This window comes from Lonchura striata, chromosome 3 (assembly GCF_050655825.1).
Source record: "Lonchura striata isolate lonStrDom1 chromosome 3, ASM5065582v1, whole genome shotgun sequence".
Lineage (NCBI taxonomy): Eukaryota > Metazoa > Chordata > Aves > Passeriformes > Estrildidae > Lonchura > Lonchura striata.
The window spans coordinates 79507176-79533688 of NC_140705.1; the positions used below are offsets into that span (position 1 = coordinate 79507176).

The 26513-nt window shown below is 35.6% G+C and overlaps 1 protein-coding gene across 6 annotated transcripts in view; it reads right to left on the minus strand.

The window, feature by feature from the left end:
- The window catches only part of TTC27 (tetratricopeptide repeat domain 27), a 121839-nt gene that overhangs the window by 56500 nt on the left and 38826 nt on the right, over positions 1-26513 (minus strand). For all 6 annotated transcript variants that reach the window (XM_085576891.1, XM_085576889.1, XM_085576890.1 and 3 more), the window contains exon 10: positions 7245-7358. In XM_085576891.1, the coding sequence (XP_085433017.1) occupies positions 7245-7358 (114 nt within the window). The remainder of the gene's footprint in view (positions 1-7244; positions 7359-26513) is intronic.

The following is a 26513-nucleotide window of genomic DNA, read 5'->3' on the forward strand; positions in this document are numbered from 1 at the left end:
AAAACAATATTAGCCAACTAAAAAACAATATTAACTTTGGTTGTTCACAGACATTTTACTAAAAAAAGCTGCAATTTCTTTATAATAGGGCTCTTGTAGTGGGTGGGGAAGAAAAGCACTTAAGAGGAAATGAGTTGAACAATCCCAAATTAAATACAAAGCATTTTGATATCAAAATTAGCACAAGAGGTCAAGGTCATGAGTAGAAGATAATTGGAATCATGATGTAAGACTTCCTTTTTGTTTGAAACACAGAGCCAAGCAGCATACCAGGCAATTTAGAGCATTCCAATGCAACTGCCCTTTGGAATGTTTTGCTGTAGCCAAATACCACCACCTAGAGAAGTGTGGCAAAACACATGTGGTCTTAAATAGCACAGCAGCATTACTGACTTCCAAAATTATGAGCTTACTGTTACTTCTGTACAAATATTGAACCCAAAGTTACTGAGTGCCAGTGCTTAGGATATGGGTTGCAATGTTAAAATCTGTTAATGTCTTTAAGTCTCCACATCCAGCACAAAATCTTCAGAAAAGGACTAGTTGCACCTTCTTTATGCCATTTACACTTATTTTTCATTTATGTTACTTAAATAAAATACAATTTTATAGTTATTGCATTATTCTTTCCAAGCAAATGTACCTTCTTGAAGGTTTTTGTTATCAAATAAAAAGCTACTCCACCTGTTGACTATGTTACTTTTATGATTTATCAAAAGATGTAAGCAGGATTTCCTCTAAAGTCTGTAGAACAAGCTAGATTTAAAAGTTTACTTGAAGAGGGTGGATTTAAAACCAGACCACTTGTTGTACTGCCACTGGTGAACAGCAGGTATAAAACAATTTGCACAGGGTGCAAAACCCACAGAGGAACTGTATATGATTCAAAATAGTATGCCTGTGGTAAGTTCCAAGCTTTTGTGGTTATACTGTTTTTATAGTTCCCAAATCAGTTTGATCTGGAGAAAGACACAACAGCAGTCAGTGCTGAAAAATAAATCCAAAGACCTCTTGCATCAGCTCTGCTTTCTGTGTTCCACTAAAGGGGGAAGTAAGGACAAGAATGGAGAAAGAAAAGAACAACTATTATTGTCAAATTCAAGCTGAATTACTATATAGGAGAAGCAGACAACCGCCTTGAGATAAGGCAGACTGGTTTGTAGTACCTGGCACATGTGCTGGACAGTGTGACTGACTACCAGCACAAGGCTATTTCAAAATATGATTCAGTAGCTCACCTTAAGGTACCTATCTCCAGATCTGTAATGATACTTATGACATAAAACTGTAAAGATTCATCTATTCAAATGTAGCAACAGCTGTATGTCTTTATCTATTCAATTTAGCAATAGACAGGAATAGGTCTCCTCCATGCCATCTGGTCTATGGAACTAATTATTTTAATTGTTTAATTTGTTGAAGTGGAGCTTATAATGTTTATGCATTCCAGAGCAAAGCTTAGGCAGAATGAAGCAAATGTTGTGTCCTGGTACTCATATTTCTCTTTGCAACTCCCTGTCATCACTTTATCTATAAAAGAAATGCAGTATTATTGTTCAATATGGCTTAAGGATTCTCCTATCACCACCTTTCAAAATGTGACAACATTGAGTGAAGAGAGTCTAAAGGGAGAAAAGTCTTCAGAACTAAGGCTCAATGGGAAACATTTGGGAAAAAATGGAGGCTTCATATTTTTGTCTACTTTTAGAAAATGCATTGACACTGGAAGTGGAACAGCTCAGGTTTTGAACATAATTGTCAAGAATAGTTGAGAAAATATGAAGAAACTTTAGCACAGAAAGAATGGTTTCATTCTTTCCCCCACACCAGCTAATTACACTGTCCAAAATTGGCAAAACCAAGAGTGCAGCAAAATCTTCTAGGCAGAAATCATTACCTGGAAAATTAATCTACTCAATATTCTCTTTTTTCCTAGTGGTACAAAACCACTGTGGTTATTCCTGAATAACTCTTGGCAGACTGGATCTCTGATTCCCTCTCCTCCCCATCCCTTCCAACTCATTATCACATAGGAGAGGAAAAACAGGAGTCAAGCATCACTACATTATTGTGAAGCGTGTTAATGAATTTGGTGTATCCCAAGACTCAGTTGTGTCACATAACATCTTCTGTCAAATATCTCATCTGCTTAAGTAAAATGAAATACATCCTGGAAATGTGTGCCTTGAGACTGAAATCATAACCATCACCAAGAGGTCACTCTCTTCCGAGATTGCTTTCTGAGGTAATAAGGTTTATTTCTAGTGTTCTGGAGACCTTGTGATCTTATATAGAATTCAGTAATGAATGGTTTTATAAGACACCTGGCTTTTCTCATCTTCTAAAACACTTTTTTGAACATGTGTTCTAATAATAAATGCAATTCATAATAGTTAAGAACTATTGGGATATCAGTGCAGAATTTCAACAGGATAAAAGAGGGCTGTGATCCACTTATTACCTCCTGAAGGAAGTGATTTATATCTCCCTCAGTTCTCCAGTACATCTCAGGTCCCAGTAACTTTGCACTAAAACTTTCAACTTCATGTGAAACAAATTTATTAATTTTTCTCCTCCTTCCTCCCCTCCCCCTTTCTACCCACAACTAAAAGCAACTATTAAAATCTTATTTAATGTATTTCTAGAGCAAGAGGAGGTTAAAGACCATAAACAGGAACTCCTAGTAGAGGGATCTAATAGTTTTGCTGAACAGACAGGTACTGTCATTCCCTTGGTTATGCTACATGTCTCTCTCTATTACTCCAACTGTGGTTTGAGAGGCCTGATCAGAAAGATATATGACTTGAGAAGTGAAAAAACAGGGAAAAATCTGTTTGTCTAAAACTTCTCTAGATGAACCTTTTGGGAGGAATACTGCTCCCCTCTCCTTTCTGAACTCTTCCCTTAAGTGTTGAATTTGTCCAATGTAGAATCACCACAAAATAAAGAAAAGCAGAACAAGCAATTTGGCAAGTGACTGCTTTAATTTTGAAAATAAAAAGGATATATCTCTATGATAAATGACATAACTTTCCTGCATAACCATTTAAAGCCCATCAATGTGAAATTAACAAAACAGCAAAGTTGTGTTCAAGCTCATAAAGCTCAGACACTCATTCTGTTACATCTCTGTCAGACTTCTGTTAGATCTTTATCAGCCTTTCCTTTTTACAGAGGCACATAATTTTTTTTTTCAGATTTGAAAGAACTGAACACTAACTAGCATGTTTCTTTAGTAAGAATAATTTAAATAAAAAAACCCTCCCTTTTCTATACACACAGAAGAACATTAGCTGCTGGCAAAAATGACACTCTGAAGTATTATTTAAGTGCAAATTAAAGGGCAGTTGACAGATTCCCAACCACATACATCTGTGTATGACTAAGGATATAAAACAAGATCTCATGTGACCTTTCAATCTTAGGAATAATGATTAGCCTATAATATTGCTAGTCTGCTCCCAGCTCTCCTGAAGTCTTATTAAAACACCCTTTTCAAGACACATTCCTCTGCCCCAACAGGCAAATTCCTTTACTGCCAAGAAAAGCAAGCAGAAGGGAACCATATGAAATACTGCATATGTTGTACGACGTACTAGGAAAGCCAAACCATCAGCTTGCAGGCATGCTTTCACCAGGTGTAACAAGCAGCAGAAAACACAGTCAGAAAAGGGGCCCATAACAAGCTGATAAAAGCTACAAATGTAGGGGTAGCCAGCATAGCCACTCAGGTTAGGGTAGGATACCCCTGGGATATCCCAGGTAGGGTAAACCTGAGCAGGCTGCTGGAGTGCCAGGCACATGGCAACTTCTCTTCTTTCACTGCTGGCATAATACAGCAGTAAATAACTTACAGTCTTGTTTCTATCCCACCATTTTAATTCATTTTGCTTCATTCTTAAAAATACTTTCAAATCCACTGAAATGGACAAGTAAACCAAATTTCATGTATCAAGAAGCTACAGTGGGATTATAGTCTATGTATTTTGAACTGGTTTGGTTGTGGGTGGGTTTTTTCTTTTGGTTTTCTTTTTTCAGATCATCCCTCACTTTTCTCATTTTTTCATAGCTCCTACACCACTAAATTATCCTTTTTTTTTTCTCTCCCATCCTGTTACTTGAGCTCTGACTGCACTTTCAGCAGTAATTTGTGGCTTAAAAGCTTAGTTCAACCTAATTTCCACTATTAACAGTTTCTGAATTTCTTTCTTACAGTAAAAGATAGGTGAAGATCCCCAAACTGATAGAGCAAATAGTTTCTGGTTTTATCAAAAACATACGCCCATTTGCTCCTGTTTTCTCCCTCCCACTTTTCTTTCCGCTCTAGTACTACTCACCCTCCTGGACCTTCACCCAAATGGAAGAAAAACAATCACACAACCTTAAAAATATCATACTGCATCCAGAGACATATTTTAGTTGTCATTACCTCTATCCACATTTCTCTGTATGTTATACTGGTCATGACTAAATATTCTAGTGGAATGTAAAATAACTGGTTTTGCTTTCATATGCTGTTTTCTTAGAAAAATGATTGAAAAAATTACTCGCTTTAGAAATCTTTAACCTTAGTTTTGCAGATCCATACCCCATTTAAACAAAAACTGAACAGACACAACCCACAGCATCCAGAAAATTCATCTCTGCCTCGCTTGCAGTTAGCTACTAGCTGAAGTACATTCCAGAGTACCCAGACTGATCACTTCAAAAATCATTCCAAAGACTGCATTATTAGTAGTTCAGATTTTTAAAATAATTAGAAAAAGGTTTTGAAAATGATCATTCCAATACCTCTTGAAAAAAAGAAAAAAAATACTTAAACAAATTTATGAAAACTGTTTGGCATGAAGTAGGGATATAGTTAATATTTGAAGTCTGGCAGCAAATTTTAACCAATACGCTCTTATTTCAAAAAGAGCTGCAAATATTTTCAAGTAATTAAAATAATGTAAGCAGACACAGCCAGTCCTACAAAAAAAGGTAGTTGAAAAATGCTTTCTTTGACAAATTAACAATGTAGACAGGTTTGCTTTAGGGCTGAAAAGCAGCATATGCCTACTTAGCAATATGCATTTAAAAAGATGTTTAACAGCTGCAGACCGAGCACAGGGGCAGATGAGGGTGGAAATGAGGAACGGAAGCAAAATTAGAGTAGAGTAAGACAGGCAAATGCCAGCATCACTAAGTTAGAGCCTATAATGTTTCATGCATTTTTCAGACAACCCTATAGGAATGTAGGCTTACCATGTCTTATTCAAGCTGTTTTACAAGATTTTTTATAATTCCTTTAAAAGATTGATATTGCAAAGAATCACATTTGCACCTTCTCCCTTAATTTAGAATAACTAATCTTTCTACAGCATTTTGAACTAGTAAATAATGAAACTGTAAAACAAGAACCCATTAAATCCATTTGTATGAAAATTCTGTGGGTTTGAAATCCATTTTCTACTGATATATAGCTGCAGAATTCACTTGTTCTTTTACATCTTAATGAAAATTATACATCAGCATCTTCATGAAGATGATATATCAAAAATTACTTGTGCTGTGTATGAAAATAACACCATTCATGTTATCTTTTCTGCTTCTTTCTTGGCACTGTTAGAAACACTGATATTAAAAAAATTCTGATCCAATGGAACTCAGGAATGAAAACCTTAACTGGAAAGTTATTCAAGTTATTTGATTAATTTAGTACATATACATCATTAATCAACTTGTAACTATTTTTGGAAACTGAGCTTGTTACCATCAGATCAACACAAATAGGCAATTATATCCAAATGACTAGAATGCTTAATGAAAGAAAACATAAACCCATTAAGATTAAAGGAAATATTTAAAACCACAGATTCTGTGTCTACTGTGGGGTCATCTCCCAAAATGTCACAGCCCATGCTAATCAAATCCTTTGCATTAATGCAGTTGCCACACAAGAAGTCAGATAAACGGACTTGCTAAGAGAACCCCTTCATGAAGACTTCTGTCATGAGACTGTCAAATTGTCTAATATAACAATTTCCAGTTTTCAGGTTTAATCAAGCTAGACAAAAATGTTGGAGGCACTCCAACTGTTCTATGGCTTATGGCATCAAGGATCCTGAGATCACTTCCCAAGTGCTGTCAGATTCTACATCTCCCAGATATGGAATCCTGTCTTCCCTGACAGTCTCCTAATGAATGACCACAGGAAATTCCTCTACAGCAACTCCATGTCTTCATCAGCAAAAGAAAAATGCAACACCACATCCAAAATGCCCTTCTTCAGAGACTCATGCATCATAATGATTTTAAATGAAACATCAGCTTTTCAGGATTTAAATACATAGCACCATAATGATAATTTTCTACATTCCTGGCTGGTTTAGCCAGGAGGAGTGTTGCCTGATGGACATAGACAAATGCCTGCTGTTCACATGTGACAACAAGACTTACCAGTATAAAGATGACAAAGAGCTAACAAAACTGTAATATGAAGGTAAAAAAGAATCTAAAAAAATATTGATAAGGCCTATAGACCTTTCTTTTTAAAAATATATTTTAAAAAATTCTATTAGAAGACACATTTCAGGATTTTAACATTTTTTTTTTGTATTTGAAAAAACAATCTCTTTGTTTGGACTGAGATTATTTAAATAATCACTGCCTCAAACTTGCAATAAAAACACTAATCACCAACTATCACATGAAAATGGTAAATTGAAATTGCCGGTTTATGAATGAATGTGTTTTCTTGTTCTCAAAATACCACTGACTATTTAAAAGTTTAGCTGTTTTATAGAGCTGATTTACTTGAGAAAAAAAATATTGAAAAATCTGATAGCAGTAGCAGCTTGATGTTCAGGAACATCTGCATGCACTCCTCAGATCCTAAGTCAGAAACTACAGGTACAAAAATAGATTTTAATTTCAATCTTCCGAAACTCATCATGTTGTTGTAAGTGATGATTCATTACTTGTACATATAAGCTTATCTCAAGACTAGCAGACACAGAAGCATTTGTGGCTCATGAATCTAATTTAGATATAATTAGAAAATTATCTCATACAGTTTGCAGGCAGGAACTTCAAAACCTCCTAACTCCTGTCTGCTTGAATTTGATTTTATTTATATATATATATATATATATATATATATATATATATAATCTCTCTCTCTATATATATATATACACACATATATATATAATCTATATATATACACATACATATATTACAATAAGGCAGCTCAGAAGTCTTACCTGAGTCTGCTTCATTGCCCGTTCCATTCTGCGAGTGCTTCCTTTCTCCAGTTTGGTCCGAAGGAGTAAGGCTGATGTCTGAATGGCCCAGAACTTTGGCTGGGAGAGCAAGCACTGCGGAGAAAAAGAACATGTTGTCATTACTTCACTTTTAAAGACATTGAAGACAGTAAGATTTTTAACAGTGGTTTCAAGCATGAACGCCGTTTCCTATTCTGAAAGTCAAATATGTGGCTGGAGGACTTATTTGATGAACTGAAGGCTGTACAAATTACCTTAATCTATTTTCAACATAAAAAGTGGCCTTCAAAACCACTTCCTCCTTCTCAGCTGTGTAATGCTGTGTTTACATGTACCCATATGGTGCATAGGCCAAACTGCACAAATTAAAATGGCTACTTGGAATCAAAGGAAAATTAAGAATTTGATCCTGGGCTGACTGGCTCAGCCTTCTCCACACCTGCATACTACGTAGCTGTAGACAGCTGCAGGGATCCTACTTCCCAAGGCCAAACAAATCCAGCTCTCTCTTGGCCTCTTCTCATATGCAAAGTGCCCTGATGTCCATATTAACAGCACTTCTACATGAAAAAACATTGAATTTGCTATGAATCTGAAGAACATTAATTAATCTAGAACTTGCCATGACTTGAGAATGACAGGAAAAATTTTTGACTTTAGTAAATGTACATGGACTGTGGAATGATCTATGTAAGCAGCTTTCCTAAAATAATTTTAAGTTATCACTTGGAACACACTGCACTGATGCCAGGAACTTAGTGCCAGTCTCCAACCACTGATTTTCAAGAAAGTCCAATAGAAGACACACAGCCAGTACAATTTTGGTATCTCTTAATAATTTAGAGACTGCCTGGACTCTTTCCAGTATGGTTGTAGACAGAATATATCATTTCTGAAAAGTGAGACAGGAGGAAAGCTCCCTTGCTAATTTTATTGACACTGCAAATACAATCCATCTTCTCTGAGAAAATATATTTGTCTATAGATATTTGTAAACTGAAGAAAAATCCCCAGTGGTTTTATTCTTTCCTCTCAAAGACTCCCAAAGCATTAAAAAGCATAATTTGCTCATGGTTTGTGTTTAATGCCTGACAAATTTCTGTCACGTAGTAACCTGTTTTTTTTTTTTCCCTAGTGATTTCAAAGGAAAAGAAGCAGAAAGAAACAATCTAGAAAAATACCCTCCAAACAAAACTACAATAGAGAGGCAACAATGAAAGCAAAAATGAAGGCAGTGTGAAGGCTTGCACAACCAAACACTCAACTAATCCTACCCTTTGTGAGCAAGAATCTCTATTCTGACTCTTTCATGACTTTGACTCAGTCTTAGATTAAGAGGCACCCAAAAGCTTCTATACTATCCTCTGTGTTCTGAAAATCTGGAACTAATTAAGGGAACAGTAGACTGTCAAGTGCCCTTTTACAAACTATAATCACTAAATCTATTAACTGATGTATGTCCTAGTTCTGGAAGCTTTGTCTCCCCTGTTTCAAACTTCAGCCAAATACCTATTTTAGTTTCATCTTAAGACAAACAAAAGCAAGGTATTCCTAGCACAGGACATTGGTGTCTGAGTTTATTTTTTAGCAGCCGCATCAGGTAGCTGCTAAATCAAACACCTTAAGGAATTGCTTGGGCAAACATTGGAACAACATTACCATAAGAGCTTATTCTGTGGGAAAGGTCACCCTTTCCCCCATTTTCTCCACTACTAGTATTCTGTCTTACTATTTAATTTTTTACTTCAAAGAATTTTTTTCTGTGCTGCCTGGTGGTAGACATCAGTATTAACTTTGCAGAGAACAATGACAACTAAAAGTCTTGGCTAATAACGCTTCTAAAGATTTCAGGTTTGATTGCTGCCCTTGTTTTCTCACTGGTTCACTTTATTTTTAGCAAGTGGCCCATGGAGGGCAAAGTACAAAGTTTCTTGCCACAGCACCCGGCTCTGCAGGAGAACCAGCAGCTCAGGAAAGCCTCTCCTCTGTCTCTGTGTCTCTCACACCATCACCTAAGCAGTGATTAAGCAAACATGCTGCATGAGCTGTGTAGAAAGTCAAATAGGAAGGGAGGAAATCTGAAGAGAAAAAGGGTGGAAGACAAGCAGAGATAATTACATTTCACTCCTCTGCAAGAGCAATAACAAGTCATACTTTGAATAATAATCCTGCTTTTTAAAAGTATTCATGAAATAAAATGAAAGGTATACCTGCTGTAAAATTATAGAAAAAAAAATTAATTTTTCCAACTATTTTATTGATACAAAAAAAAATTGCAACTGCACAAGACAATGAGAAGCAGACCTAGTTTGCATTTAAGAAGTATTTGTAATTTTATACTGATACAGAGCTCACAATCCTGTGCCAGAATTCAAATACTCGCCTTTTCATTGCCTCATTATAATGTTTAAAGCACCACAAAAAAAACAAAATAATACATGCAGAAAGGGCACAAATGTTTATACTTAAAGGCTGTAAAGAATATTTTAAAAACATCTAACCATAACTATTAAGCAAGCTTTAATCTTATACCCAAAATGTCCAAATATTCCAGGTGATAATTCCTTTCTTATAAGATCCAAAGCTTTATATTTTCACCTGAAGCTAAGTCTAGGCTCTGTTAATAGGACTATAGGTTAAAACAAAACACATGGAGGGGGGGGAAAACTTAATCAAGAACATGAAAGTTTTGTCAACATACTTGTAAGTTCATTATACTGCACCAAGGGCAGCTAAGAAAATTAACAAAATAATTCTGAAGCAAAACCACTATTGAGAATCTTCACAAGTCATTGTTGTCCTTACTTTAGGGAAAGAACAATAAAATAAAGGAAAGGAAAGACAGGAAGGTTAGACAGGCTGAGAAGAAATGAAAGGAAATAAGGTTATGCAACATTTTCTGCAGAGAACAGGATATTTTCACATGGGAAAAGTAATTTTCCAATACTTTCACACATTTTTTTCCTACAAACAATATCATCCTCTCCCATCATATCAGAATGTAAAAAAGGAGATGACAAATGAATTACACAAACCAGAATATTTAATAAATATAACTTCCTTACATAACATTCAAATGAAACAAAATGATGCTGCAAGTCTTAATAGCAAAGTAGTCCATTATTGTATAACACTTATAACTATGTAAAAACAAAAGGCAAGTTTTGTTCTTGGAACAAAATTTCTCCAGGCACCCTGTTCCAGAATGCTTAAGGAAGTTATTAATCCCTGGATGTGTTCAAGGGCAGGTTGGATGGGGCTTTGAGCAACCTGGTCTAGTGGAAGGCGTCCCTGCCCATGGCAGGGGAGTTGGAATAGGATGGCCTTTAAAATCCCTATCAACCCAAACCATCCCAAGTAATGGTTTGGTTGATTCTAAATAACACCTGAATTGTGAGATAGATGACATTAGTAATGACATCCAGATCAATCTCAGCCACAGATTTCTGTCAAATCCAAAAATCAGGTACCATTAATGAACAATTTCAGCCTCAGTATTCAGAATTTAACCTAGGTGTAAAGCACTCCCTGATCACTCATATAGTTATATGTCTGTCAGAGAAACAAAGAACTGCATCAGTCAGTCACGACTTACAGAAAGTAAAGATTGGTCAAAGCAACTCTTTTGCCTTCCTGCATCTGCTATTTTAGAAAGTCTGAGTTCCTATAGAAATTCTTCCTATCATCAAAGTCAGGAAGAGCTTACTTGGGCATATAAGACATGCTAGAAAATCTGGAACAGGTAAATATGATTGTTGTTAACTGCAGCCAAATTAATTTTAATGTTTTCTAATTTTTCCTTATGATAAATCTATGCAGTATGGCTATTGTTTTACTCCTGAAGCTTGTTCAGTGATAAACTATCAGTAGCCTAGCAAAGCACTGTGATTGCTATGATGGAGCCATCATCTGAAAATGGACTTGTAAACTAAGCAATTTTAATTGCAACCAGTTGTGGAATTCCTAAGAATTTGCACATCAGTCCATCAGTGAGCCAAAATTATTCTGCTTATTGACCAAATTGCCAGGATGTGGTGAAATTATTTAACTGAAGTCAGAGGCATGAGACTCCCTGAGGATAGCTCTGTTCCTCTGTCATGCCTCCAGAAACATGACCCTTAGTTCAGATTCAGCTCAGGTTATTTGCTAGCTTATTTTAAGTTACAAACAAGCAAGCACAAAACACTGGGGTGGATTTAGAGAAAAAAATGAAAAATATTCCTTTTTAGTTTCCTTATATTATCCATTTCAGTTAACACACTTCAGGAGCTTTGTTGTTTACTTTTCCAAAAATCCACACACTAAGATTTTCAAATTACTCATGTGGATTACTTCATCCATAGTCCAATAGTCTTTTCAATAGTCTTACCAATAGACTTGTTTCATATAACTATGTAGATTTTTATTTGATGATTTTCAGTAATTCATTCAGATAATTAACATGAAACCCTTATTTCTTCAACACATCCCAAGGCAAAATGGTAATCTTTTAACTTGTTCTGTGCTTTTCTGTAAAATGTGATATTACCAGGGCTTCTTTTCCACATTGTTTATCCTGCACAATAATCAGGTGAGTACATAAAAAACCCACAAGTATGACAGAGGCATGAACAGAGAAAATGTTAATTTGCCTTGTATACATAGTTGCTAATCTCTGCTGAATGACTTTATTACTGAAAGCTAACTTAGAAGTGTAATTTGTTTTTATGTACAAAGTAAAGATTTGGCAAAAACTTCTATGGAATTCATAACTAAGAAAAAGAGGAAAAAATCAGTATAATATTATAATAATATTATAATAATATTATTATAATGTTATTATAATATTATTATATTATTATACTATAATATTAATAATGTAATATTAATATTATATGTTATTATAATAACATGCTATTCCCATCCAAATAATCTGACACTTAAGTTTCTGTATAACTAATACAAGGTTTTCTTCTAAAAAATCATGTTCAAATCACATTTAATTTGAATTTATTTGGAAATTTCTCCTAGCACTAAAGTGGTGACCAAAAAAGCAAAATGAAATAAAATTTAAAATAATCAACTTAAGAGAAAAACCTGAAAGATGCCCCATTATTGTGGAAAAACTGCCTTTCATTAAATCTATGTTTTTTCAACAAAATAGTGTTTCATAAAAGATACTCCATGCATTTCTGGAAAAAAAGTATGTACAGAAAACTTTGCCCTAAGTAGCTAAATGAACTTTATGGAACTATTTTTAGTTGCCTAGGAAAGATTAAGGCAATCCAAGGTACAGAGGGATGCAAAAATAACAGAGGCTTTGAGAAAAGTCATTAAAATATTAACTCCTTTACTAACCAAGCTCAAATACAGATAATCTGCAGCAGTACTGGCAGCATCTGGTTGAAATGGGATTTGTAACTTTAAACAATAATTCTGTTAGAACCCTGTAAGTTAAAGTACATTTGTGACTAAGAGGTTTCCAGTACCAGAGCACTTTTTATGTTTTAGTGAAAAGCACAAGTATCAAGAGGGCAAGAAAATACTAAATTTCTAGTTACAATTAAGCAGCAGAACCATGGCTTGGCAACAGGACAAGTTAGTCAGTATGACCACTTTTAGCTTTTCTGCTTAGCGTAGGAACATGTAAAAATTTCCTGTTGGCTCAAGCAGATCAAGTATGATCAAATCAAGTATACATACCTATTCTGCTGTACATGCCCATCCCAAAGATTTTAAAATAAACAGGAATCAAAAGAAGATTTTATTATATGGCATCACTAACAAATGATGCTGAGGTTTCACAGAACTCAAATTCCTCCTAGTAGTGTTTTTATTCTTATCACACACTCAACAGTTTACTAATCCTTCAGTGACCACAAATTAAGAGGAAACTATAATAACTACACACCTACACAAACCCTCAAATCACTAAACAACTAAAATTCATTATTGTTTTCTAAGTAGGCATATTAAAAGGGACAAGGAATAGTATTTGATCTTTAAGCTGATTTAATGTGAGTGACAAAGAATAAAAATTGCTTAGCAACCAGCTGAGTTATTTTATCTCCTTGTATCTATATTTAAAGTTTCTATTTTACAATTATCACAGTACATATGCTCCTTCTACACAGAAATGAAATTTCCAATAAATCTAAAAATGCTTTCAGAATTGCAGAACACTGAATAATAATTACAATAAAAAGTTTTTTCTTTGATACACCATTATCCTTAGTTCAATGCTATCCCCAAGACTTTTCCTCTTTTTATTTTCCATTGTTGTTATACAGAAATCCTGTCTGTTTTATGTGTAATGATATATAATTACTGCATGTAAATCTCTAAATGTATTTTTATGTAACTGCACTGAAATGGAACCATAAACTAAAATGTGTATCTGTAAACACCTATCTGATTCATCCCAGACAAAGACCTAATGCTATCATTTCAGAGAGGCTATTTTTTTCATACTAGCAGGGAGTTTCTCCATAAATCATAATTTTATTAAAATTGAATAATCTGAAGTTCAGACGGAAACAACTCCATTCTTCTATATTTAAATATATATATGAAATACTTTTCATTTCTTTGAGGATATCCCCTTAACACATGACAACTTCACTTTAGGTTAGAAATTCAAAGAAAACCTGACAGCCAATAGATTTCCTCTTGGACAGTAAATGGGAAGAGGCAGGAATAAAACACAACACATCAAGTTCAAGCTTAATGACTTTGCTGCTTCTACAGGAGAACTTCTACTCATGGAATCCACAGTACAGTCCCCAATTTATCTAAAACCTAAGTACATGATAGTTCTAAACAAAAAACAGTGGTTAACTTGGGAACAAAGAAATAGGATAATGAAGTAAATTATTTCAAACTATCCTCTATTTCCAGCTTTTGTCATCCATAACCATTGGCACTGCTTTAGACATGAGCAATCAGGCTGTATATCCTCCAGCCACATTCTATTAGCTATGAACACCTTCATATTTTCTAAGGTCCAACAAGAAAAAAAATTACATTAAGGTTTCACTTCAGATGATTCTTGTTTCAAATTGACAAATTCTAACTCTATTTGGCATAATTGTGTACTTAGCAAAACAAACAAGACATTGGACACAAACAAGGACAATAACAATAATACTTTTATACCTTGAGAATGCAAGGCTGCTATAAATGCTATGATAGTGAATATGTTTAGTGGCTAGCAGGAAGGAAGAGAAGAAAACATAAGTCTAATTTATGCAGAAAATTGTTCCTAGCATCGAGTAGCCAATGGACTTTACAGATTGGTTTTTGGTTGCTTTTTTCTATTAAAAAAATATCTAAACAGAAGAAATACTCACATCAATGTGTATTGTAGTCTACTACATCTTTCCTCCTCAAGGTCAAAAGCACTGCTCAGGTATCAAACAAAAATCAAAGGCCCTGTTGGTATGTTTAAAAATTATCAAAGCCTGTGCTGTATATGCCTTGAAATATCTCTTTAATTTCACACTTTCATTGAACATGGAAATCTGTCCTACACTTGCAGTCATTCTAACAGAGTTTTGGACCAGAACAAAACCAAAATATTATCAACTAATCCTGCAAATTAGAAGTGTATATACATCAACACATGAACAACTATCTTCAAAATTTCTGCCTTTTTCTGTGAAATGGACTGTAATTTCAGGTGCAACCTAAAAGGCAACTTTTTCCATATGGCTTTGACAACTAGAACTTAAAAACCAACAATATGCAAAGTCTTTGGAGTAAAACAAAAAAATCAGGCAGGAACTCTTGGAAGTTAGTTCTATTATCTGCTCAAAGATATTGTTACCAACCTTACTAGAACTAGCAAGACGCATCATTATCTTTCTTCAGCCATCTCTTCTACCTTGCCTTAAAAGAAAGCAATTGTGGTTGGAAAAACTCAGTACAGCCTCTTCTAAGAAACTGATCAACATTATTCACCAATAACCTTTTTCTCTGTTAGTCAATACTCAGACTCAGCATAATAAGCTGACTATATAGCTGAAAGTCTCAACTGGGAAAAAGAATGACTTCCCGAAAGAAAATACACTCAGACTTTACAGCTTCTTTGTTCCATTTGTTTTCATTAGCAAAGGAAACATAAGCAATATTCAGGTAAAATGAGGCTGCCTTACCCCTTGTCTTTGTTCTTCTAAATAACATTAGTCAGGAGAACACTCAACCTCTCTTTCTATTCTCCATCACTATTTAATTTGAAACCTGAAAAATCTCAATTATTTTTGCCTCTTCAATGAATTTTATTTTTGAAGAACACAGAGCAAAAAGATTCATAGAAAAGGTCTAGATCTGCTGCTTTTACTAACAGATCTAAATATGTTGGTCTGCTATCTTTCCCTCCTTCTGATTCCATGTACATTTCCACACATGCAGTCAAAACAACTCGCTCTCCTTCTCCCCAGCCACACTCCTCAGAAGTGTAAAGGGAAATGGTTAAGCACTGTTAGAACAAGGTTCATAACCAAATATATGTATTGTAATAGCTGTTCCTTCCCCCTGCTGTAGTCTTTACATCTCTGACTACACATCAAGAATTTCCTCAGCTTTTAAGTTGGATGTTCCTATGTCTTCTCTTGGAAAACCTGTCTCATACCATAACCCTGGAACTCAGAAACACCTCAGTGTTGTGTGTATTAAAAAAAAAAAAAAAAAAAAAAAAAAAAAAAAAAAAAAGTGTGTCCTTTGATATGAACAAGGGTGTACTGGAAACAGATCTCTACTCAGAAATAAAAGAAACCCAGGTATATTATGACTGTCTTTCCAGCTAGCTCTGAATGTAGTTCTGCAGATAAAACTCAAATGACAACCCCGTGTCCCCTACATGATACAATTCACAGGGAAAAAGGTCAGAGAAAACGAGCACTAGAGAAATCTTCCCTTTCAGAGGAAGTCTCATATGTTCCACAAAAACAGCTGTGTGCAAGGAATACAAGATTATGTTCACTGGAGAATTTTCAGTAGAAACAAAAGACTCAAAGAAAGTTTTGTATGGATTCAAATGTAACAGAAACACAAAAAAGCAAGCTCATATTAGGCTGTATGGAAGAAAAATAAAAGTAAGGAGACTTATAGTGAGTTATAAACATGATTCTTTGCTTCCATATAATGCAGTCCATGACTTAACTTGCATGCAGGTACAAAACTTGCAGAGAAAGCTATGGAAGAAACAAATACCACAATTCAAAGTAATTTTAGACACAATGAAATAATCAACTCAGATCACGTTCGGCTAGGAAAATGTTTCAATGCTTTTCCCCCTTTAGAATTTTCTGCTTTCTAATAACAGTACAAAGATATTATCAATAAATTAGTTATTCAGTTCTACTCATACAACCACACTGCAAATGTATCCTGGATGTCCAGAATTATATAAGTTTTCTTCCAGATTAACGGGCATTGGTGGGCTGATATTTAGATTTTTAAGAGCTTGACTCTCTTATGATACTAAGTGGTATGCATTTTGTGTCCTCATTTAAGATGTAAAAGAAGTACTTTTTTTATGCTGTTGCCTAGTCTGGTTTTTGTGTTGTATTTCAGTTTGTGTTTTTCTTTCCATTTTAAGAGACTATATAAGTTCAGAAGCAAGCTTTCCTTGGAGGTTCTCATTTTTTTTTTTTTAGGAGAAGAAAGAAACTAGAGAAGAAAAGGAAATGTCATGAAAAGAGAAGATACTGTTAAAGGAATCAGCTTTCAATGACTAGTGAAGGGTAAACCACATAAGATATAGCTCCTATTTTCACTTAGAATGGAGTCTAGCCATATGACTGACACTTGTTCTGTTGTGCCAAACACATCACTTATTCTGTATTATACTGCAAACAACTTCAGCCAGATTTGACTGTAGTAGCATTGTTTTTTTCAGGTCTGTGGTTTGGACTTACTCCTGAAACAGAATGAGAACAAACTTCTATACCACATCACGGTACTGCATTTATTTCCTAAGGCCCAATCTCAACAGTAATAAATCACAGTTTTGGATACAAAAGACTAGACTTTAACTCTTTGGTACCAATAATAAGGATTTCCCTAGTTATTTAACAACAGCAAGTTTCTCGTTTTAACTGCTCAGCCTCTGTAATTTCACCATTTGTGCCAAGATTCTCAACACATCATGTGATCTTGAGGCTATATCCTGAAAACCAGAACATCTTTTTTTTTTTTTTTTTTTCTGCACAGGTAGTAAAACAGTCAATCTGTTTTGACAATGGCTAGATAGAATGTTTTAAAATTAGGCAATTTCAGACCCATATGCAATGGTACATGCTATCTGTGGACTTGCAGTCTGTTTAGTCTCAAGACAAACAAAGCAAATGACTGAAAAAAAGGCTGAAATTTAGAAAAACTCTGTCAGTGGAGGATATTTACTAACTTGTTAGAATTGGGCATGTGGGAGAAGTAAATCCTACTCCCTTTGCGAACTACCACAGTAGGCTCTTTAATCCTCTGTCCTTCATGCTCTACACCCCTTCAGCCTTGCATCTACTCTGACAAAGAGCATTTTTGGAACAGATAGTGCTACAGGTTAACTCATCCTGTGCTGATAGAAATTTAACTCTTCAGGGAGGCAGTTATGACTGTTAATCTTTCCATTTGTTACTGCTGCCTGTGGCTGTAGCAAAACCCATCATTTCTCAATACTTTCTTTGGGTTGTAATTTTTTTTTTTTTTAAGTAGTACTTCTTACTCAGCAAAATCCAGGTAAAACTATGCACTAAGGTTCCCATTCCCTCTTTTCTGCTTTACTTGCTTGAACTTTTCAGGGCAAACTCACTACTTTCAAAACTAGATCACTGGAAAAATTCTTTAGCCTGACAGATCCTACATCCTTATGCAACTGACCCAGGGTGGTGGGATCAGTCTGTTCTGCCTGCCTACTCATATTTATGAGCTCACCACTGTTTTTTTTCCACAGACTGCCAGTGATACTTCCTGTTTATTTGGCCTATCAACAGCCTCTGGAAGAATGCTACTTTATATACTGCTATTATCTGATACTGCATAGATCTGTACTCTAAGAGCAACTTTTACCTTTAATTCTAAAATTATAATGTCAGTAGAAATATCCATTTACAATAATTATCCTTAAAATACCTTAACTATGAATCTTGTGCAAGAAGAGAATATAGGGCAGCAAAAATACTTGTTCTCAGACAGATTTGGAGCACAACCATAAAATTACACAAAACAATGAAGCATTAGAAGTTCCATTCACAGCCTCACTAGAAGGCATTAAATTATTTTCTTGAAAAGAACTAATTTAAATGTTTTTATAATTTCTTAAGTTTAACATTAGTCGATGGCACAAAAAGTATAACTGTTGCATACAACTTTTCATTATAAATTGCTCATGTCCCATTTGTGAACCTGTTCTATAATGATGTTAACTAGTAAAAATCAGCTACCACATTTTTTTCTGTAACAGGCAGAGTCAAAAAAATCAGGAATAATTACATGCCTAGACTAGTGATTTATAGTAAGGCTGGCTCTAACTTTATTATTCATCTATGTCAGAACAAATTACAGAAGTTCTATAAAACACCCTCTCAACCTTCAGTCTGTAAGAACAGCTGTCTATAGAACAGTGATACACAGCAAAAGAAAGACCTCACAATGCCAGACAGGGCTCTACAGGGAGCCCTGTGTTTACCCAGTTTTTCCCCTTTTTGAATGCCAGCATCCACCACAGGAATTCTGGCTACAATGGTCTCTTATAGTTCGGCAGTCTACACATTGCAATACTTAGTGTTCACAAGTAATGTGACATGTTAACACAAGAGGCATGCCTCACTCACTTCTTGGTGGGCCAAGGGGATAGGAGATGGATGGAGATAATTTCAGTGAGATTTCTAGGATGGCCTCAACAATTTCCCGAGAAACAGTGCATTAGCAAGTCTCAATATCCATTAAAAGATACTTGATTTCTGATTTCATTCAGTTCCTTCCTGACTTCACCAGCAGAAATATTTGATCTCTTTAAAGAGCTACTGTTCTCACATGCAAGTGCATCAAGCTGCTGGAGGCCACTAGCACCCTGGCTTTTAACCTTATGTGCAAATGTTTCGTGCCGCGCTCCCGGCCCAAATCCCTGATCTCAGCCCCGGCTAGCTCGTCCTGGGGCGAGGGCGGGCGATGGAGGCACCCTCCGCCGCTCCCAGCTGGGGTTTGGAGAGTGCCTTTGTGGGTTCCGGCAGCGCTAGCAAGCCTCGCGGTGGTAAATGAAGAGCGGATCCTGCTGGGGGCTAAGTCCGAGTTTATTGTAGCCCAACGGGGCCAAATGTCCTAGAACGGTGCCAGCCAACAGGAACAAGCACAAGGTGCTTGCACCGGCTTATAAACTGTAAGGGAGGGGTATCCAACGACTAATGGGGATAGGGATAGGGAGTGGCTCCGGGATGGGGGGATATGGTGGGGTCTAATGGGGGAAGGATATGGGGGGAGCCCCAGGTCCTCGCCCAATCACCCGGTGCCCTGAGTAGAAGCTTCTGGATGGATGGGAAGGGGCACCGAGTGATAGACAAGGCACCCGGGGGGGGTAAAATGCCTCTTTCAGGGTGATGGATAGATACTGGAAAGGCGGGAAGGGAGGACAAGGCGGGAAAACTGGGGATAAACCAAGTTGCACACGGGGGTACAAAGGAATAAACCAATACATAATACAGGGATAATAAAACATACAAATAACGCAACTCCACAGTTTCGTTCCCAGGAGCAAAACAAAACTGCCATCTTCCTTTCAGAGCCAGAAGACACAACAGTCCTGAAAGAAGACTAACTCCTTAAGCGGCAACTAAAAGTGAGGAAGGAATAGAGTAAAAATAGTCAACAATACATTAGCAAGAACAGAATTAGGGAAGACAAGAGCAAGAGTGAAAGACAAACAACAGGCAAGAACTGACAAAGAAGGGTGGAGAGGAATATGGCATGGATTAATAAAAAAAAAGGGAAGCTGACACAAGCACAAGTGACTAAGACTAGTGGAGGGAAGAGCGAGAGACTGCTGGACAGCATGAAAAAAATCCCGTCTTGGTGAGCGAAGTAAATAACATTCCTAAATCTGGCAGAGTTGTGAAGAGAGACACTATAATCTGAATATATTTATCAGAGGCAAATGGTAGTGTCTGGGTTGTGCTTTGACTTGAAAGAAGCTACAAGCATGAACTGTATTGGATTAAGATTCAAACACAACAGGCTAGTGTCTGACCAGTGTATTATGCACAGAAACCACAGCAGTTATTAAAATCATTATGAAAATAGGACGAAGCATCATAGAATGGGTTGGGTTAGCAGTGACCCTTAAAAGCCATCTAGTCCAATCTCCCTGCAATGATCAGAGGCATCTTCAACTAGAACAGGTTGGTCAGAGCCTCATGCAATTTGACCTTGAATGTTTTCAGGGATGGAGCATCTCCCACATCTCTAGGCAACTTGCCCCAGTGCTTCACCACCATATTCATAAAAAATGTCCACCTTATGTGTAGTCTGAAGAAGCTACAAATACATTTTACTTTGACAAACAAAAGAGGCAATCTTTTTCGTTATGTACCCCTATGATTTGCAACTTCCCAGTGTTATTACAGCTACAAAATACAGAAATAAACACTTGCCTACTGTAGATAGGGAAAAGACATACAATATACAGACACAAAAACACACACTACAGTTCTTGCACAATAAGCTGTAAGATAAGAACTGCATCCTTACCCCAGCCACTAAATGTCCTGTTTGCTCTCTGACTCTTACTACTAAGCTACTAAGAGCTTCAGACCATGCAAACTGTTCAAAATAAAAACAATTTTCTAAACATATTTCATTCTTTTATTCCAAAACACTAATGCTTTGACAGATAGGTATTAAACTAAAAAGCAAAGAAAACAATTTCTAGCAAACAATAAAAATCCAAATTAGGTACGATACCCAAGGCATATGCTTTCCCTCTCCTGGTGCTGCAATTATGAAATCAAACAACTTATCTTACAGTACAGAAAAATCTTTCATAGTATATTTATAGAACTCTGTAAAAAATATTTTCTCTCTCATGTTTTGCCTAAACTAGACAAAATTCATTGGAGAATGTGTTTCCCAATGCATTCTGACAAATGTACTTAAGAAAAATCTAGCTGATACAAGACATGAAGTCTTAAGAAGAAGAAAAAAGCCCAAGCTCCAATTTAATTAATGCATTAATTAATAATGCATAAGGATAATACAGACAAGACAATAAAATCTCAAATATGTCAAAATGTATCAACTAATGCCTAGTGTCATGATTTTTATTTCTTTTCAGGAAAGGCCCCAATCTCAGCTTCCCAGATAGAAAAGCATTAGTGCAAATATTTTAAAACATTTTTCCAAATTGCAACATGCACTACATGATGCTTTTAAACATTTTATTGGCCTGTATTTGAATAGTCTTCATAACTAACAGCTCTACTTGCTATGATTAATGCAGCCAATCCAAACATGCCAGAAGTATTAACGTCATACCATATAATCATATATACACTATATTCTAGCCATGTAAGTTATACCAAAGAAAGTCTGATATTTCTCACAGTAAGCATAATTTATATAATTTATGATACACATTGCTTGAACAGTCCACTAAATGAGCTGGCATTGGTTCTATTTCCTGTTGCAATAGGCTAACCTTCATCAATAGAATATAAACCTTTCTTACCCATGTATTCACATAACTGTAAAGTACTTTTCATAAACACTGCATGTGAATTACCTTATGAAGCTTTCCTGAATATTTGATGTTACAAATAAACACTAAAAATAATACTTTGCTTTATTGGTCCATAAATTATACAAGTAAAAATCTATTTCTGTAAGAAAAAAAAAACAGGTGAGCAATGGGGTTCTACTGATAAGAATAAAAGCTTCTCCCCTTTAGTCTTATAATATGTGATCAGTACTTGAATTCATGCATTCTATAAATACATGTAAAATAAATGTGCATACACCCTCTACACAAATGCATTTAGATGTTTCACAACTTAATTTAACTGTAACACCTTACTTTCTGGCCAGCAGCACTTCAAAATTCAATTTTTCTATTTAAATGTGCCGCTTCTGATAAAAGAAAGAAAATACTGTGGAAACACCAGAATCAGAACTCCTTAATCTTTGTCCTTCTGTAACCTAGAGGGCACCATGCTTTTCTACAACATACCGAAGAGCCAACAAACTCCTTATACAAGGGCAGGATAACGCCAAAACCATAACCAAGATCACTGCTGAACAGAATAGGATTTACTCAAATGAGGACAGATAAGCAAGTAACACGGTATTTCCATGAATAAAAGGAGTAAGTGTTTCTTTGGAAAGTTTTTCAAAAACAGTTACCCCAAATCTTTCTCCATTACATCTCCTCTCAGAAGCCCATTGGTTTATATACTTGAATTAACATTTTTTTCCTCAAAAATATTGACCTGTCAATAAATGCACAAATGAAAGTACCAGTTTGAAATCCTTATTAATCGCTTGGCTACCTACAACTTCAATATGAAAAAAGACCAACGGAAAAAAGAATTAAGGAAAGGAAGAATCATTGAAGCCATTTCAGTTTTTCATCACAAATATTGGGAGAACAGAAAAGAAAGTCATGCAGAAATGGGGTAAGATAGTTGTATTATTTATCAAGTTCATATTGCATTTTTTGCAAAGTAACTCAAATAGAATAGCTGTAACTGACTGCATCCAAAAGAACCAAGAATAACAGGACAGTGACATTTTACTGATGACAAATGAATCAATGAGAATCAGATTTGCACATTTCAGACACCTTGGGAGGGACTGCAATATTTCATGACTGCAATCAAAGACTGACATTGTAATCAATCCCATCTTAAAGTGTATTAAGTCACAGAAATATGTTACTTGTTCTATATTTCATCTTTAACATAGACCATAAAGATTGTTTGGTGAACTGATACGAAAAATGTTCTACTTCCAGTTGAAACCTAGACATGATATCATCAGAGAAAATTAAACTCAAGTTGTTTAGACACTAGCAAACAAGAATTCAACTACCTTTATTTTTTCAGATGCTACGGAACAAGCAAGATTACAATAATATTTGAGGTATTGGGTTAGGAAGAAAAACAAATGAAGGGATGATATTTAGGTAGATAGAGAAGATGAGGGCAAAACATTATGATAGCTATATGAATTTTAAGAATAATTCTTCCTCATACAGTAGTAAAACAATAAAAAATTTACTTTGAAAAAAGAGAGGATTGGATTTATGCCTTGTTTAGTTTATGTGCACCCTCTTCAGCAAAACAATCACTAAATATAATGAATTTTACACAGAATAAAAGTCACTAAAGAAAGTAACTGATAACACGTGAACTGATCATCATAACATCACCAAAAAGGGGTTACTAAACATCAGACAGAATAGTGAGGATGTCTTATTTCCTTCAGATGATACCTCAGATAGCATTCTGTGGAATAGGGGGTTTAATTTCACCTTCTTGTTGCAATGAAAATTTTCTTGCTGAAGTAAATTATAATAGTTATAACTGGTGGAGGACATCAGAGGGGGAATGGAAGCCTGGGACATGTCAAATGGCTGTCAGAGAGGCTGCTAGAAAAAATAAATGAGCTACTGATAGATAAAGGAGCAGGAGGAGAAGAAAGGCTGCTGTGGGAAAAAATGTTATTAATTGTAACCAAATTTGTCTGCTTAACTTCTCAAACCCTTAGACAAGCAAAAAATCTATTCATATTTAAACATGATTTCCATGTTCTTTGACCAGTGCAGTTACAGTGAGCCCACTAAAATCTATTGCTTGAGTATTTACGGATTATACAAAAGAGCACACCATGCTAGAAAGGAAAGGCTATCCCTAATTTCTTGCTCGGAAAGGCACACTATAAATCAGGAATCATCTCTTGCAAGATAGAATTCATGCAAAGCTGTGGATCCCATTGACTGAGGGAAGAATGCAGACCACAGAGGAGAACAAAGTTGAACGGGATAAAAGTGTCAATTATGCTGAAATCTGATACTCTGTAAAATAAACCAACTTCAGACAGACTGTTACTTAATCCCAGTTTTGGAATGGAATGCAAACTTCACCCCTGCCCTGCAAAACATGTACTACAGCACCCAGTTACTTTACCCTGAAACATCTAAATGCAGCAAACATAAATGTCAAGAGCAGGCTAGCCTCCACGAAAACACTGCACACTCAAGTACCAGATGTTTTGGGAACAACCTTCCAAGAGATCCAGTGGAGTTTTTGCACATGCAGCAGAAAGAGGCAGTTTCTCTTTTGCTACACTCGATCTGATTTCCCAGTACTGTGTGATGGGCCAGAAGGCATACATGCACTAAATTAGCAAATGTTTAGATCCCGACATTCCTGTAAAATGATTCAGACTTTTGAAAAAAATTCTTTAGAAGAAAAAAATAAATGAAAGAAGAAAAAAAGAATAGACTAGCTTTGAATTAATTTACTTTTAAAAAGTGTCACTAGTAACTAGCAGGGCTTCGCTGAGAGAAAGCCTTTGCAGTGTTACAATCTTGTAACCAACAGAGGCTATTCAACATGGGCAACACAGCTTAGAAAAGAAGTGAAAGAAAGTTTTTATAAAGCCACAAAAGTTACAGCAGTAGAGACACATGGCACTCTTAATGAGCTTTTCAATACTCTTGCTGCTTGTAAAACAAAAAAAACTGCAGCCATTTTCTCAGCAGAGAAAAATGCACTGGTTTTATTTAAGCTATATAAACAATTTCTCTTTAGAAACCAAATTGGCATGTTAGTTTTATAGAGTTTTGATAGGAAGGCTTAACATTAAAAATATCGTATGCCATGATTTGATTGCTCCCTAGTTTCACATTAATATCGCAAATGGCATAGAAAAGATGGGAAAAACAAAGCATTTCCATTTCCACCTTCCATTCCCTCCTCCCAAAGCCCCCTTAGACAGTGAAAGCAGAACAGGTATTCATATATGCATATTTATACACACACACTCAATAAAATGTGCACTGTAATCCTTCACTGTGATTTTCAGAGGTACCATACAACATTGGCTTCTATTACACTCAATAAATGCCCTCCTCTGGGAAAAAAAAATCAAATAGTTCTAAAATTCCTTAGTAAAAAGAGTCTCTTATGGAATCAGTAGCTCAACACAGAAGAAAAACATTCTCATCCAGTCTACCTTTGGAATACATAGTATTCCTCGGATTTTTCAGACTCCTTCCACATTCTCCAAGTCCTCCATCAGACCTTGGTATCCCTCTCAGTATTAGTGGAACAATTTCAGCATGATACATTGTTTTTGTTAGAAGGTGGTAAATAACTTCAGTTTTGTAGTCCAAGCAAAATACAAGTTATTACCCTGCATTTTTTCCCTCTTTAGAAAGATATCCTCACCTGTTCAAAATGTCCACAGAGAAGAATTGCCAGAGCTTCCTTTTCCCTCTTTCACCACCTAATAAAAAACCCCAACTTTTCAACTCTCCATAAATCCTGAGAAGCCTCACAATTTTAAGAAACCAAAACAACTAAATTTTCATGGTTCCATTTTTCTTCCTTCTCATCTTTCATGGGTTCCAAAGGATACAAATATGGATCTAAGACCCATATCTGGGTCTTAGATGTGGGACTCACAAAGCATCTCCTTCACAGTTGCTGGTTACTTTCTCTTCTCAGTCCCCTACAGGTTAATACTGTTGCTGCCACTCAACACCCCTTGATCATGATACTCTAATAAGGGCAAAAAGTAATATTCTCCAACAATATGCTAAGTGCTCATCATATTTACCACAAAAAACATTTCTCCTGGACTGTTCAAGGGCTTTGACAGATGGAATGGGTAATTTAAAAGACCAGCTGCAGCTCCTTAGTCTTGGCTATTTGTTGGAGTGTCATATTAGACTATGAAACATTTAATTGCTTTCCCAGTATGTAAACTATAAACTATAGTATAAGCTTTCTATGAAGCTCCAAGAACTTGCATTGCAGAGTTTAATCTTACCTGCCTTTTTAAAAAAAAAAAAAAAAAATTCTCTTTTGCAAGAGAAAAATACACCATCCAGTATGATATTTTCCCTTTTTCTCTGCAAGAACGACATCATATTAAAATAATAACAAAGGAATATTTATCAATTCTTAAATAGATGCTTCATGTGTTCCTAGAACTTTTCTACATTTCAGAAATAGTTTGCAGTCCCTGGTTCTAAAACTTATGTTCACATCACAAATATCT